Source organism: Xiphophorus couchianus, chromosome 2 (genome assembly GCF_001444195.1).
Source record: "Xiphophorus couchianus chromosome 2, X_couchianus-1.0, whole genome shotgun sequence".
NCBI classification, from domain to species: Eukaryota; Metazoa; Chordata; class Actinopteri; order Cyprinodontiformes; family Poeciliidae; genus Xiphophorus; species Xiphophorus couchianus.
In genome coordinates this window covers 25,865,412-25,878,730 of record NC_040229.1, presented here as the reverse complement: position 1 = coordinate 25,878,730, position 13,319 = coordinate 25,865,412, and the positions used below count along the sequence as shown (strand labels likewise).

Here is a 13,319-nt window from a genome sequence, read left to right as displayed (position 1 = left end):
TATCCTGGGCAGGTTTAAATTTAAGATAAATTCCAATGAACAAAGTTTCTGATGGGAAAAGAGACAAGCATCTCTCAAAAGATAACTGAACAATGTAATACGAGTGTCGATTTGAAGAGGGGAAAAAAATGTTTTATTTGCATTTTTGTCAAAAATTCTTTATACGCTTTTCATTTATCAATTGGACTTTCTCCCCCAGGGGTATGACTAAAGACGGGTTTAACTGTGTACTTGCAGCAATTAATTTCTTCTTTTATTCTAAAGCAATTGTGACTGTGGGAGTTTATGAGGCATTACGAGAAAGGAAACGGATGTTTCAAAGAGATAAAGAGAACTGTGACGACTGACGTCACAATGAGCACCAGAGAATACAGAGTTATTCGTTGAGTAGCAATAACAGGCAGAACATTACAATGATTTTAACCAGGTTGTGAAACAATCACAAATTCAATAGGAGATTTCCTCACAGGAATGATAGAATAGATTACTATTAGCTTTCTATTATCCACTGTTACACATTGGGAATATTTATAATTTCTCCTGTGTAGACTCTGCAGACTGTTTCATTTCGAACACAGATCTCGATGCATAGTCTGAGTGGGATTTAACCATGTCGAAGGTGATTGTACTTACATTTTAATTTTTTTTAGAATGAATAAATAATAATATATCATTTTGAGTAAGCTAAAGTTTGCACTTTTAAAATTTTAAAAATGAGGATGAAGTTTCTCCTCTTTGCTGTCTCCATGTTTGAGCTTCATGGAGGCAAAACAATCAAGAGTTACCAAACCACACAGGATAAGGCAACTGAAAAAAAATACACTGAAATCCAGAGAAACACTGAAAAAAGTAAAGCAGTAGCACCGCTAAGTGCAAAAATGGACATGAACACCAAAGTCCAAAACACACTAAAGTCAAACAGAAACCTAATACCCAAAACCAAAGTAACAACTAAATAAAGTCCCATAGACCACAGCACTAGCAAAACTCATCAGGTCCTAAAAGCTACAAGGTGAGAGCTGTAAGTTTTAGAAAATTGTCACAGTAGTAGAGATTTTCCCCCACTTGTCAATCCAGGTTTTATTGATAAAGTTAACCTTATTTTTTATTTTTATCACAGAAACAGTGCAAAAGGTTGTGGTGTACGAGTGCAGAGGGGGACCACAAAGGCTGTCGCACACAACACATGCCCCTGGCTGATGGGACAGAGTGCGGTCATGGAATGGTAAGTCATTCTGTATGTTTGAAGCATGCATGTTTTAATAAACGCAACACACTGATGGCCTACTGCACCACAGTTCTTGCTTAGTTGAAACAAGTTAATTTACAGTGATTTTAAAAAAGTATTGAGGAATTATTTTCAACATTTTCCTTTCACTTCACATCTATCGATAAAACTCCTATTAAGATAAGTTACATTTAAAATTTTTTTTTTAAAAGTTCAAGGGGTTTGAATACTTTTAAAATGGTCTCACATAGATGATTTCAGGTTTCTGTCCTTCTTAGCACACTGATTGAAAAACATCTGTATCGCAGACTAAACAAAAACGCAGAATGATCCGATGCTGGAGAGCGAAGTTTCAAATGCTTTTCTTCGTTATTCATTCTGTTACTTTGCCGAAGAGAGCCAGATTGCATTTCAAGCAAAATGCAGTGCTGACACATGCCAGAATTTCCTTGAAAAGATGCTTCAAACTCCTAACTACCTCTCCGGTTCTGTGTTTCTACCAACAAAATGGAATAATTTATCATACGTTACTCCACTGCTTGCATTCTGGTAGCAGAAACCGATGTAAGGGAAGTCGGGTGATGATGAGAGTTAGAAACTTGAAGCTTTCCCATCCTGTGTTGTTAAAAGCCCTCCTCCCTCCTCTCACCCGCCCTTAGCCCGCATGTTCCCCTCGCTCTGGGACCGTATGCTAATCAGAGCTGAGTAGGTGGGTCACTCTGAGTGTACATGGATGGGAAAGCCAGAAGTAGAAGGGGGCGAGGGTGGGGTGAAAGAAAGAGAGAGAGAGAGAGAGAGAGAAATGAAAGACACACTGATAGAGGGAGGATGGATTGTTTTAAAAGACTATACCGCCCGCTGTTCACAGTTGAGCCACCTTGTTTTGAACCTGTGACCTCTTTAAAAGGCAGGTGATTGGGTCAGTGGTCAGGCCGTAACGGAGACCAGGCGCTGTGGCAACCAGCGGTTTCACAATGGACCTAACATCAGTGATTCTGCACATGGTGGGCTGGTGTTAGCACTTGGAGCATGCATGGAGGTCAGAAGGAAAGGAAGGAAGAGGGAAGGATGCCTCTCGTCTCTTCTTAACCTTTTGGCCTTTTCGAGTCTTGCGCTCTGAGCCCAGGTCTCACATCCTTTCATCTCCTTCCTCGCCATGTTAGGGCCTGGATCTGCCTGGGCTACCAAGAAGGAGTTAACAGGGGATGGCTGACATCTTAATCCAACTGCAACAACCAGTCTAAACAGTAATGTGCCTGGACTGAATTCTCCGTTCTAATCTCATTCTGTATGTGGGAGAAACAGAGTTTAGTCAACCTGAGTGGTTTTCTTTATGAAGAAACAACATCTCAACCTCTTTGGAGCTGACTGGGATTGATGTTCTTACTGATGAGTGATCTTCAGCTGCTGTTTGGTTTCAGTTAAGAGGGTTATACTTGTTTTGTTAAAGGGTAATACACATCACAGAACTGGACTTTTTATTTTCCACATCTCGTTTTTTAGCCTTGGGCAACCATTTGTTTGCTTGTCGGGTGAAATTATATTAAAAGCAAAGAGCTTACGCTAATACTTTACATAAAATGGTTTTGCGTTATGTTTATGATCAAATGAAAACTAAACTCATCATCTTTGCTGGGTAAAGATCAATGTTATTTTATGAGCAATGTCATTTACATTTACAAGGGGAGTTAGAAAAAGCCAGAACATACAACTGGAAAAAATACATTTGATTTGTGGCAATTTTGTAGACTGTTTATCAGTAAAAGAAGCATGTAATTGAGATGTATTTCTTGTATTGGTTATACAACATTGTATAACCAATACACGGTGAAACATGTTACATTTTTTGGGTCCACCACTTTTTTATCTAGAATGTTGATGATTTTACAATGGAAAATAAATATTACATTTACATATTACTATAAATTACAAGGTACAATTTCTTTTAAGTCATATTTGAGATATGTATGCCATCTTTTTAACAATTGAAGTTAACATAGTTACTGGATAAAGCTATAAAATGACACTATGTGCCTGGAAAACACATAACACTGCCCCTTTAACACTTAGCAGCCTCAGTATTTAACCTCTTTGCTGCAGTTCTCCAGCCGTAAGTTGTGGGGATTTCCTCGTCCTTCCACAGTTGAAAGTTTGGATTTACAAGCGTGTATCTATTTTTTGTAGTCTTTTCATGAGATACACAAACATCTATCTGACTTAAATGACATGTTAAGTCTTACATTTCTTATTTGAAGAAAGTTTCTCGGGGAACCTGTGAGCCATGGATTGTTAATTAATACGTTTCTAGACACTTAAAAAGGGAAAGCATAAATTAAAACTTCACAGTCTGGTTACATTTGTTTCATAGGAGTGACAATAAGTATGGCACACACAAATTATTAAAAAACAATCTTTTGTCTCTAATCAAATTACAGGATCTTTCTAACCTCTGTAGTGTGAAATCATGCTGCTCCAATAAAACTATTTTTTACACTTCTTTGTGAGGGATTCTAATAGTTGTTAAAGCTACTTTGTTGTCCCCCCCCCCCCACCCCCTCTATTCGTTTTATTTTTCCTTAACATTTTAAGTTGCATAATAAGCATATTATTTATTTGGTTTTAATGGAGTTGTACGGAACCGTAAACAGAGCTACAATTATCTTCCCTGCGTTTTTATAAAAAAAAAAAAAAAAAAATCAAAACCTATTTGATCTAAAAGAGAAAAAGGCAGCAACTTTGAAGCAGGAAATGTTTAAAAAGTTTAAAATCTTTCACATCCATTTTTTTTTCTTCTACGTATTTATCTTCTCTTTGTGCGTCTGTCACCTGTGGCACCACCTTTGTTTGCGGCGCTGAGGCCCCGGTTTCATCTCCATGCAGGGTGGTGTTTGAAGTAGCGCGGGTTGAAAGAGACCCTACACCAGCACTCACCTGTCCATACATGCGCTCTTTAATGTGGTGTTATTGTGTGACAGGCTTGTGTGTCTGTGAGTGCGATTGTGCTCGTCCTGAGGCCTGCACACTCTGATAATCCAACACATTCAAACGGGTCTTCCTGGTTCTTTTGTGCCACTTTGCTCTGTACATCTGTCTGGACTATTTTTTTTTGTTGCATTACTCTGCTGGTATTTTTGTCCTTCTTGACCTAGAAAAAGCATTAAGAATTGTTTACAGTTTGACCAGTTACAACCACAAATTTCAGTATTTTATTGATGATCTATTTGATAGATGGAGACCAAAAGTAGTGCACATTTGTGAAGTGGAAGGAAAATAATACAAAGCTGTCAGTCTTTTTTTTTTACAAGTAAAAGCTGGAAACTGTGGCGATCATTTGCATGGAGCCCTTTTAAATCTGGGCTCCATCTACATGGAGCCCAGATTTCCATTGCATGCAGATCTCAAATGCATGCAAATGCTTGTATGCATTTGCATGCATTTGAGATCTGCATGCAAGCATCTCTCAAAATGCTTGCATGCTCTGCCGTGAGACATTGGTGTCCTCATGGTCAGATTAAGGGGCTTTAATCTGACTGAGGTTTGTTAGAGAACATTGTTCAACAAACAGCAACATGAACATCAACGTACCCTTCCTGTTTTTCTAAAAAAAGAAAAGAAAAAAAGACATTTTCAGGTTTGAGGCTTTACATGTATGGGTCAGTTTGTTGGCTTCTAGGTGTGATATATGGAGGATTACAACTTTGGCCTCTATCAGGGGGGAAAAACTACAATAACACCGGAGATTGTCTCTCGACTCCCCAGATCCTCGTCCAAAATCATCTTTGTGGCCCATATTAGAACAATACAGTGGCGTCATTCAAAGCGATTACACACTATGTTATAAAAAGCAACACGTCTGAATGGACTTCACCTCCTGAGCCCTGGTCGCCTGGGGAGAATGGTTTTGTCCCGACGGGTTATGGAACAAATTTGTGACCGCATTGGGTAATTGAGGTCAAAGCCCAAATAGAAGGACATAGGCACGTCCTCTAAATGACAGAGAGCTGAAGAAGAAAAAGAGTTTGTTTGTACACTGCTTAGTTACAAAGGGGCATCAGGCACAGTCAGGGTTCAGTTGTAGTTTTCGCCCTCTTTCCTCCTCTTTCATCTCCGACGATCTTTTCTTCTCCAGCCGTGCCTTCCTCCAGAACCTGCTCCCTTTCTGTTGCTTTCACAGGGCGCTGGAGTGTGTAATGCGGTCACATGACCTCTCGGCGGTGTGTCTGTGATCTTACTCAGTGGGCCACGCTCTAATGAGAGCATCCCATCACTTGTTGTCTATAAATACAGCCACCACCCCACCACCACCTCACCCCTGTCCTCTCTCTTTTGTCTATTAACCCACGAGGCCTTCGCTTTTTTAGAGGCTCTCGCTGCTAAGAGTGATTCTTCCTGCTTTTGTGTTTGTGTACAAAGACATGCAGAAAAATACAGTTAAACTACAAATTTATAGGTGGTATGTACTTTTGAGCAATTTGGTTTTGATTGGATTCAGCTGTAATACTGTAAATATATTTTTTCATTTAATTTAACAACAGTTTAAGAGCACTTAGTAAACATACCTAAATCCTTTGAACCTTTCTACATTTTGTCATGCTACTATATAGTGTTAGATTAATTATTACTGAATTATATAGCTATCTATTAATGAGTTAATCTAAAGTTGATTGCTCTTATCGAATGACTAACGGTTTATTGATAATCTGCTATTTTTCAACAAAATGGATAAATAGCAGATTATCAAATTGTTCTCTTAGAACAAGAGAAAACATTTTCTCAATACTTTTCTCTTGTTCTAAGAGGACTTTCCATAACATGAAGGTCAACATTTTTGATATGCTGAATTTTAAAAAAGAAGCATTTTTTTGTCATCTGTGTTAAATACTATAAACTCTATAAACAGATATTTGTGTTTTTTCTCACATTATTAAAGTTAGACATCCCTCAAAATCAACTGTGCTTATTGGCATCATGTCTCTTTGTATCATATTACAATTCTTCGGTGTCATGCCCTCCGCTCTTCGGTCATCACATCCTCGCCTTCTTAGCTCATTGATAATTTTTGAATTAGAAATTCACGCTTGGTTGAAAAATAGCTATTTAACGTGAAACTTTAAGACCTTTTCAAATATTTACATTTCAATACAGAGCCACATAAAATGGATCTTGCGTCCCGCACTGGGCTCCGTTTGGACCGTTTCTCTTTCCTGTTTTGGGATTACCAGCCATGTCCAATTCTTTATCAAGTGTTTCTGCTTGAGGATGACCATCGGCGCCCTCTTTAGGATGTTCGTCATTAATCGATTGGAACTAATTCTATTAATAAACCAATAATTGACAATTAATTGTACTCTGCTGATGAGAATGTTGGCCAGAGATTCCTCTGGCACCTCGAAAGGTTTGTCGATCGTCAACCCATATGTGACATATTCTTTGTGCGTGTGGCTTTGGCGTTTGCTCTTGTTAGAGACTTCGGAGTCGTGCGAATGGCATCAGTGTCACTTGCAGCTAATCTCTGGATATTTGCAGGATGTTGCTGCTTTGATTTGCCGTCATCACAGACATATCTGTGGATTTGGCCTAACAAGAAGATTGTTGTTTTAGCCGCCGCTGAGTTTGCTGATGGCATTATTGTGTCCGGTAGTCGCTGAGAGCAGCTTTCATGGCCGGCTGTGTGGAAGTGGAGACATGACTTTGTATGATTACAGTATAATGTGTTACAGTTATGAATAGCCCTCTATCGGATAGGGGGCACATTCTCCTGCTAACAATTACAGATTGACAGGAAAATGAGAGCAGGCTGAAAAACATGCACATACAGTATAATCCCTGTAATATTAAAATAACCTGTGGTATTTTTTTTTTTACATTAATAGAAAATAAATAGTTTATGTTTCTACCATCTACACAATAGATTTGTAATAATAAAACTGTCACTCTGACAGGTTGTGGTGTCAGGTTTCAATCTATTGAATTTTGTATTTCATTTTTTGTAGGGATTTGTATCTAAATTGAGGTTTTGACGATGTTAAGATCTGTGTTTAAAAAGATTGTACATTATCTTTCAAGGGGTTTCCAGTTCACTCTGTAAATTGTCTGTAAAAGACAGCATCTTTGTAAGAAACACAAAATATGCTGTCAAGTACTGTACCTTAGTACAGTTCAAGTTTGAATAGCACTTATTTAAAAGAATCAACAGCACTGAGCAACCTTAATTTAAACAAAGAGGGTGTCCAGTGTTTCAATGTGTACAGAAAGTATTAAATGTAATCGCCATAATCTATTGGGTATTATAGCATTTTGTATTATTTTGTTAATTCTGTAATTTGACTGAAATCCTGTATTTTATGTCTGTTGGTTTTGCTCTCTTCAGTTATTGCTCCTTCCCCGTCTCTGCCACTGTTGCTTCTTTGTACATTCTGTGTCATTTAAGCCATTTTCCCTCAGCTAACCCCAAAGCTGCAGCACGTTTAGGTAATGACAATCACCTGTTCCTCATTCCAGCGATTGTTGCAGTACTTCAGCTAGGTTTATAGTGTGCACATTGAACTGGGCACGAAAGGGCGTGCGTCAATTGCACCGGCCCTTCCCCAGCCTGTTGGCCTGGCGCTCTGGTCTTGCACCTCCCAATTTTTGTAACTGAGTGCAGTAAGTGCGCCCTCACCTTTCGATCAAAATGGGCGATTTAGAAGGTGCTCTTACTGAACAGGTTTGCCTGTATTTGCATTTATAAGACTTCTCTGTGAGCACTCCTTTTTGGAGAATGCTGTGTAGAGAACGCCAGCTTTTCACTTTTTCTTTAAGAGGACCATCTGAATGTCTCTGTAAAATGCTGGAGTAGTGGAGAGCAGCATTGCCTTGTCAGTAAAGGTTCCCTGCTTTGACTCTTGGTCTGGGCTCTTTGTGAAGCTTCTCCAGGTACTCCGGCTTCCTCCCACTTTCTAAAAACTGCTATGTGGACTGGTCTCGCCCACCCCCAATACCAGTTTGCAGGTACATAAGATAGTTACATTTTATGTTTTTAGCATAGAAATCTAATTCTCTTTCTGTCCATTTCCATATACATATATTTAGGATTCTAGCTTTAAAAAAATTAGAGGTGTTAGTTTCTTGCTGGTTGTACAGGGATGATTATAAGCAAGACACACCTGCAGTAAAAGTAAAGCCCTGAAGTGCACGTGAATGGAACAGCTGATGTAGCCAAACTACTCATTCCCACTAATGACACCCTCTGCATTTCTTTAAAAGATGTGGGAGGGATTATAGAGAGGTAGCAACAAACAGGACAGGAAATGAGGCTACGTGAGAAAAGACGAGCTTGCTTCAGGTCGCAGTCGGTTCTCTCTTGCCTTCCTCTGTGCGTCCTCATTCCTTTTCCTCTTGTCTTTCCACTACAAAAAATGGATCTGACAGGCAATAAGGAAAGCCAGAACTGTCAGCTGGTGTAAATCCACTTTGAAATAACAGCTGTCACTTGGATTATGTCCAGTCTCCACCCAAGCAGGGATCCTTAGAGAATCCCTGCCTATCACCTCCCACTTTCAGGTCAAGTCCTAACATATGTAAAAGTGAATGGTGGCTTATTGGAAAGCAGCTGTGATGGTCCGTAGTCTCCCTCTCTGATAGGTGGCTCCAGTTATTTTTGATTTGTTTTTTTTGCTTCCATATCAGACTGAAGGCTTGCCATCAACACTTAGACACATATACCAAGAGGTCAAGATTAAAGCGTATTCCCTAGTCACAGCCAGGAGAAAAACCCAACAACATGAAAGGTGACGTCTTTTGGAAACGGCCGTGTTAAAATGAAAGAGCGGGGATCGACGCCTTCTCATTCCTGCAGTGATGTATGGCTTTAGCTTCGAAATAAGGTGCTCTCTACCGTAGCTTCCTGACAATTACAGACTGCTTCCAAACCGGCAAGCTGAAGAGCTCCATAGATGCTGTTTTACTAGTTGCTCTCTCTGTTGCATGTAGGATATACGTAGTCGCTCTTTTGAGGGTTGAGGCTGCACGTTAAACGCTAAGAATTTTAACTAAGAAACAAGTGACGAAATTGTTTGCATATTTGCTAACAAGACAAAGAAAGATAGACCAAATCTCACTCTGATCATGCACATATTGACATGTGTTGGCGAGTCAAGTTCCTGATTTCAAACACATGCTTGTCACAGCTGTGTGTGCTTCTGCCACAGGACCTTCAAATGTCTCACACATCAAACTTTAAGCAAAGTTTGACAACCTTTCCCGGAACGTACCTGTAACACCAGTTTGAACTTTGTGCAGTGCTTGCCACCTCGGTGCTTTTAAAGCGTGTTTGCACTCTTTTTAGAAGGAGGCTAATTGGAACTGTGCATGGCTCCCAGATGTCTCAGGACCCCCTTCAGCAGTCACTTGCGCACTCCCTCTAACGCACATTCAATCCTGTGCACACTCTCATTTGTTCACATGCTCACATTCGCATACATCACCTCTCACAGATGTTTTTTTTCCCCCTTTCTGCTGCCCCCTTTTCCTCCTTTCCCCCCCGCCCCCACTCCCACATCACCTTTTCAAACCACACAAAATGGCTGTAAACACAGGCTGTCAGCGGGGATAGGGGAATGCCTCAGAGGCTTAGACAGCCTTTTGGTGCTGCGTGACAGACAGTCTTCCTTGTGCTTGACAGGTCCTTGGGTCTCGCTGCCTGGCTGCGCTGTGGTGGTCTCTACGTGGCTTTGGCAATTTCCCATTACGAGGATAAGGGGGATGGGTTGAAATGCATGCAAGAGATGCGATGGTCTGGGTTGCGAGTCACTAAGTTGGTTTGGGGGGAAGGGACCTGGGGGAACAAGAAAAAAAAAAAAACTGCTGTGAACTTACTCTAAAATGTGATTTTACTATCCCACAATCTCCACAAACATTTATACACCTTTCCACTATGTAGTGTTTACATGCAAAAAACATGCAGTTTTTTGCATGTTTAACAGTATAGTAAGAGACGGATAATCTGTAAAAAAAAAAATCTATCTCCTCTTCCTTGTCCTTCAATTTGCATAAATGACCCGCTCCCAGTTAGAAACAACCAATCAGAGCCAAGGAGAAGGTCTTCACGCTGTCAATCATGATGGTGTACTGAACTTGAGTTAATAAATTCAAATATTTGGCAAATGTCAGAGAAAATTGCAAAAAATACTTACATAACTAAAACTACTGACTTTTATCGCATAAAAAGATGCAAACAGATCCATGGCACATTTTTCTTACTAATACTTTTTTTTTAAATTAACACTATACATGCTGTATTCTCCATTTCACAATCACGCAGTACTGTGTGTTGTATATAACGGTGTACAGTTTCAATCACATTTGTAATGTTAACATGGCATTAATGTGGGGTAGAGTATAGAGTATGAAAACCTTTGGCACTTTGCTTTTTTTCTTTCCTGTTGTTGCTCAACCTACAAATAAATGCATCTGCTTGCCTTTTTGCTGCATGGAAGCCATTTATACTACTCATATGGTTAATTCATCACTTTCTTGTCAGCACGTCTTGATAAATTACCGCTCTGGATCCAGATAGATAGCGCTCCAACCAAATTATCAGTGCCTGAGATTTGCATTTTCTGTTGGCTCCAGACCCGAGGACTCGAGTCAAGACATTTTTAAGAAAAAACAAATCTGGATCTTGTAAACATTTGCAGCTTGTGCAACTCTTAACACCTGTCTGTGAATGTGCGCCAAGTTAACACTTCGCCATTGGAACCTCTGGCTTGAATAACAAATATGAAAACTAAGCCAGGTTTCAACAAAGAGGCATTACTACCATGTTTTGGAAGTGTTTAGTTGTTTATAATTGTTCTGTGAGTCTTTAATTTTTTTATCTTTAAGAAAACATATTGACATGTAATTGCGCTGAAACTTAAACCTGATATTACCTTAGATTAAATGCCTAACAGCAGATGCATCAGCTAATTTCTGTTTCTGTTTTCAATTTGCATTATGGAAATTAGAGCTGCACTAATCAGAGGTTTGTGTCCTATCTCTGATCTCCAGTTTTTCTGTTCATTCCAATTATGACCAGTTCTGGTCTCTTTTTACACAAATTATTCCTAAAAGTAGAAGTTTTACCACGGTTTTCAAAACCAGAGGAAAAAAATGGTGCAGGAGTTGACATTTTAGTCAAATTACTTTAGCAATTTGTTTAAAATGGCTATCATAACTAAAACAACAGTCTCAATATATATTTTTTGAAATAATGCAGGCTCTCATTTCAAGTCTAAAAGTTTCAAAGGACTGCTGAAAATTTTCTGTTTTTCATTCAACTCATTCAGTGGGCTGCTTTAAGTCGAAGTCTCTCTTCTTCTGTAGAACACTTACACTTCATTGATCAGAAATATAGACAACACACATAGAACTATCTACATTTGTGGACACTTTGGTAGACAAACGGAGTGAAAATTTCACCACTGGGTGGGTGTGGACAGTGAAAACGACTCTTTCGTGAAAACTGGCCCAGATGCCGTTTGCCGTTTCGTTGCTTTGTGGGTGAAACCCTTTCTGCAAATGATCCCATGTGGATGCGAGTGTTTTTGAAACCGACAGTCTTTTAGAAAAAAATGTTCCATGTGGATGGTGCCTGAATCTTGCCCTAGTCATCTTCCATACTGTACCGTATGGTGCGTTTACTGATTGTAAAGTTTTTCATTTTTTTCAGCTGTCTACCTTTATTACTAACCTGAACACTGGCAGACATGTTTAGATACTTTCTTACGGGGATTTTGTCAATTTCAAATATAATGAAACATTAAAAGGAATAATAAAAAACAATAATAATAGTGCATAATCTGGCAAAAAATTAAGATGAACCAGCAGATGATGCTGATAAATGCTGACAAGAAGGTGCTGTTGTGTTTTCCCACATTGCCCATCAGTTTGCTTGCTTCAACTGAGCAAGAGAAGAGAGCTCCTGATGTTGAGCCAGTAATAAGTTTTGTTCCTCTTGTTATCACAACTCTAGAGTTTCCTTATCACAGTGACACTGCCCACCACCTGTGTGCGCGGGCGGCGGGCTGCGTCCCCAGACAGACGCCGTCTTGTCCTGCATTCTTTCAGCAAACAGGACCCTCTGATATCCAAGTCACTCAGGAGGGGATTTGGTTACACACAAAGGGAAATGCGCCCGCTGTGAATTGCCTGTGAGGGCACCTCTTTTGGACTGAAGTTGCTTAACGGGTACACTGTAAACAATAGCTAAAAGAGGATTTGAGGTAAAATATTGGTTTTAGGCGGTTACTTTGATTTGACTTTCCAAGCTGTGCTTATCACAATTTCTGATGATACTGACAAGAGTCGCAGTCATTGCTACTTACCTGTTTGTGTGTTTTTGCATGCAGTATTGCAAACATGGGATGTGCATAAACAAGGAGTTGGACATTCAGCCTGTGAATGGAGAGTGGGGTCCTTGGGGGCCCTACAGCGTTTGCTCCAGGTCGTGTGGTGGAGGAACGAGGAGCACCACCAGAGACTGCAACAAACCTGAGTAAGAAAGAATCCCTTATACGTATCAAAGAAATCTTATATCATTACATGTCAACAAAGATCTGAAAGAAAAACATGAGAAACAGGCTCAGCACAGTGGCGTTTCTGTAATTTTTTTATTCTTCAACGCTGTAGGCCCAGAAACGGCGGGAGATTCTGCGTGGGCCGCAGGATGAAGTTCCGCTCCTGCAACACTGAGCCGTGTCCACGGGAAAGGAAGGACTTCCGGGAAGAGCAGTGCTCTCAGTTTGATGGCAAGCACTTTAATATCAACGGTCTACCTCCCGCCGTCAGATGGGTCCCCAAATACAGCGGCAGTGAGTACACTCACAGAACAAGAGGCCTTGGGCAAATGTCGCAAATTTGAAATCAAACAATGCAGTGAGTTAATTTAAATACTTCATATTGTCACTTTGAAATCAAATTTTGGTGTGCACGAAAAAGCCGCTGTTGTTTTTTTCCCCACCATCTTCTGTCTGTCATTTGCACATCATGATGCATTGAAATTCCTCCATGGATTTTGCTTCTTTGTATTAACCATGATTTTTATAACAATTTGGCAAAGGATGTGATAAAA

The 13,319-nt window shown here is 39.8% G+C and overlaps 1 protein-coding gene across 3 annotated transcripts in view; it reads left to right on the top strand.

Moving 5' to 3' along the window:
- Positions 1-13,319, top strand: part of LOC114153006 (A disintegrin and metalloproteinase with thrombospondin motifs 20) — a 96,088-nt gene that overhangs the window by 34,090 nt on the left and 48,679 nt on the right. For all 3 annotated transcript variants that reach the window (XR_003597256.1, XM_028031219.1, XM_028031232.1), the window contains 3 exons: positions 1,121-1,225; positions 12,598-12,743; positions 12,878-13,059. Coding sequence is in view for 2 of the 3 variants with exons in the window: in XM_028031219.1 (XP_027887020.1) it covers positions 1,121-1,225; positions 12,598-12,743; positions 12,878-13,059 (433 nt within the window). In the remaining variant the exon portion in view is untranslated. The remainder of the gene's footprint in view (positions 1-1,120; positions 1,226-12,597; positions 12,744-12,877; positions 13,060-13,319) is intronic.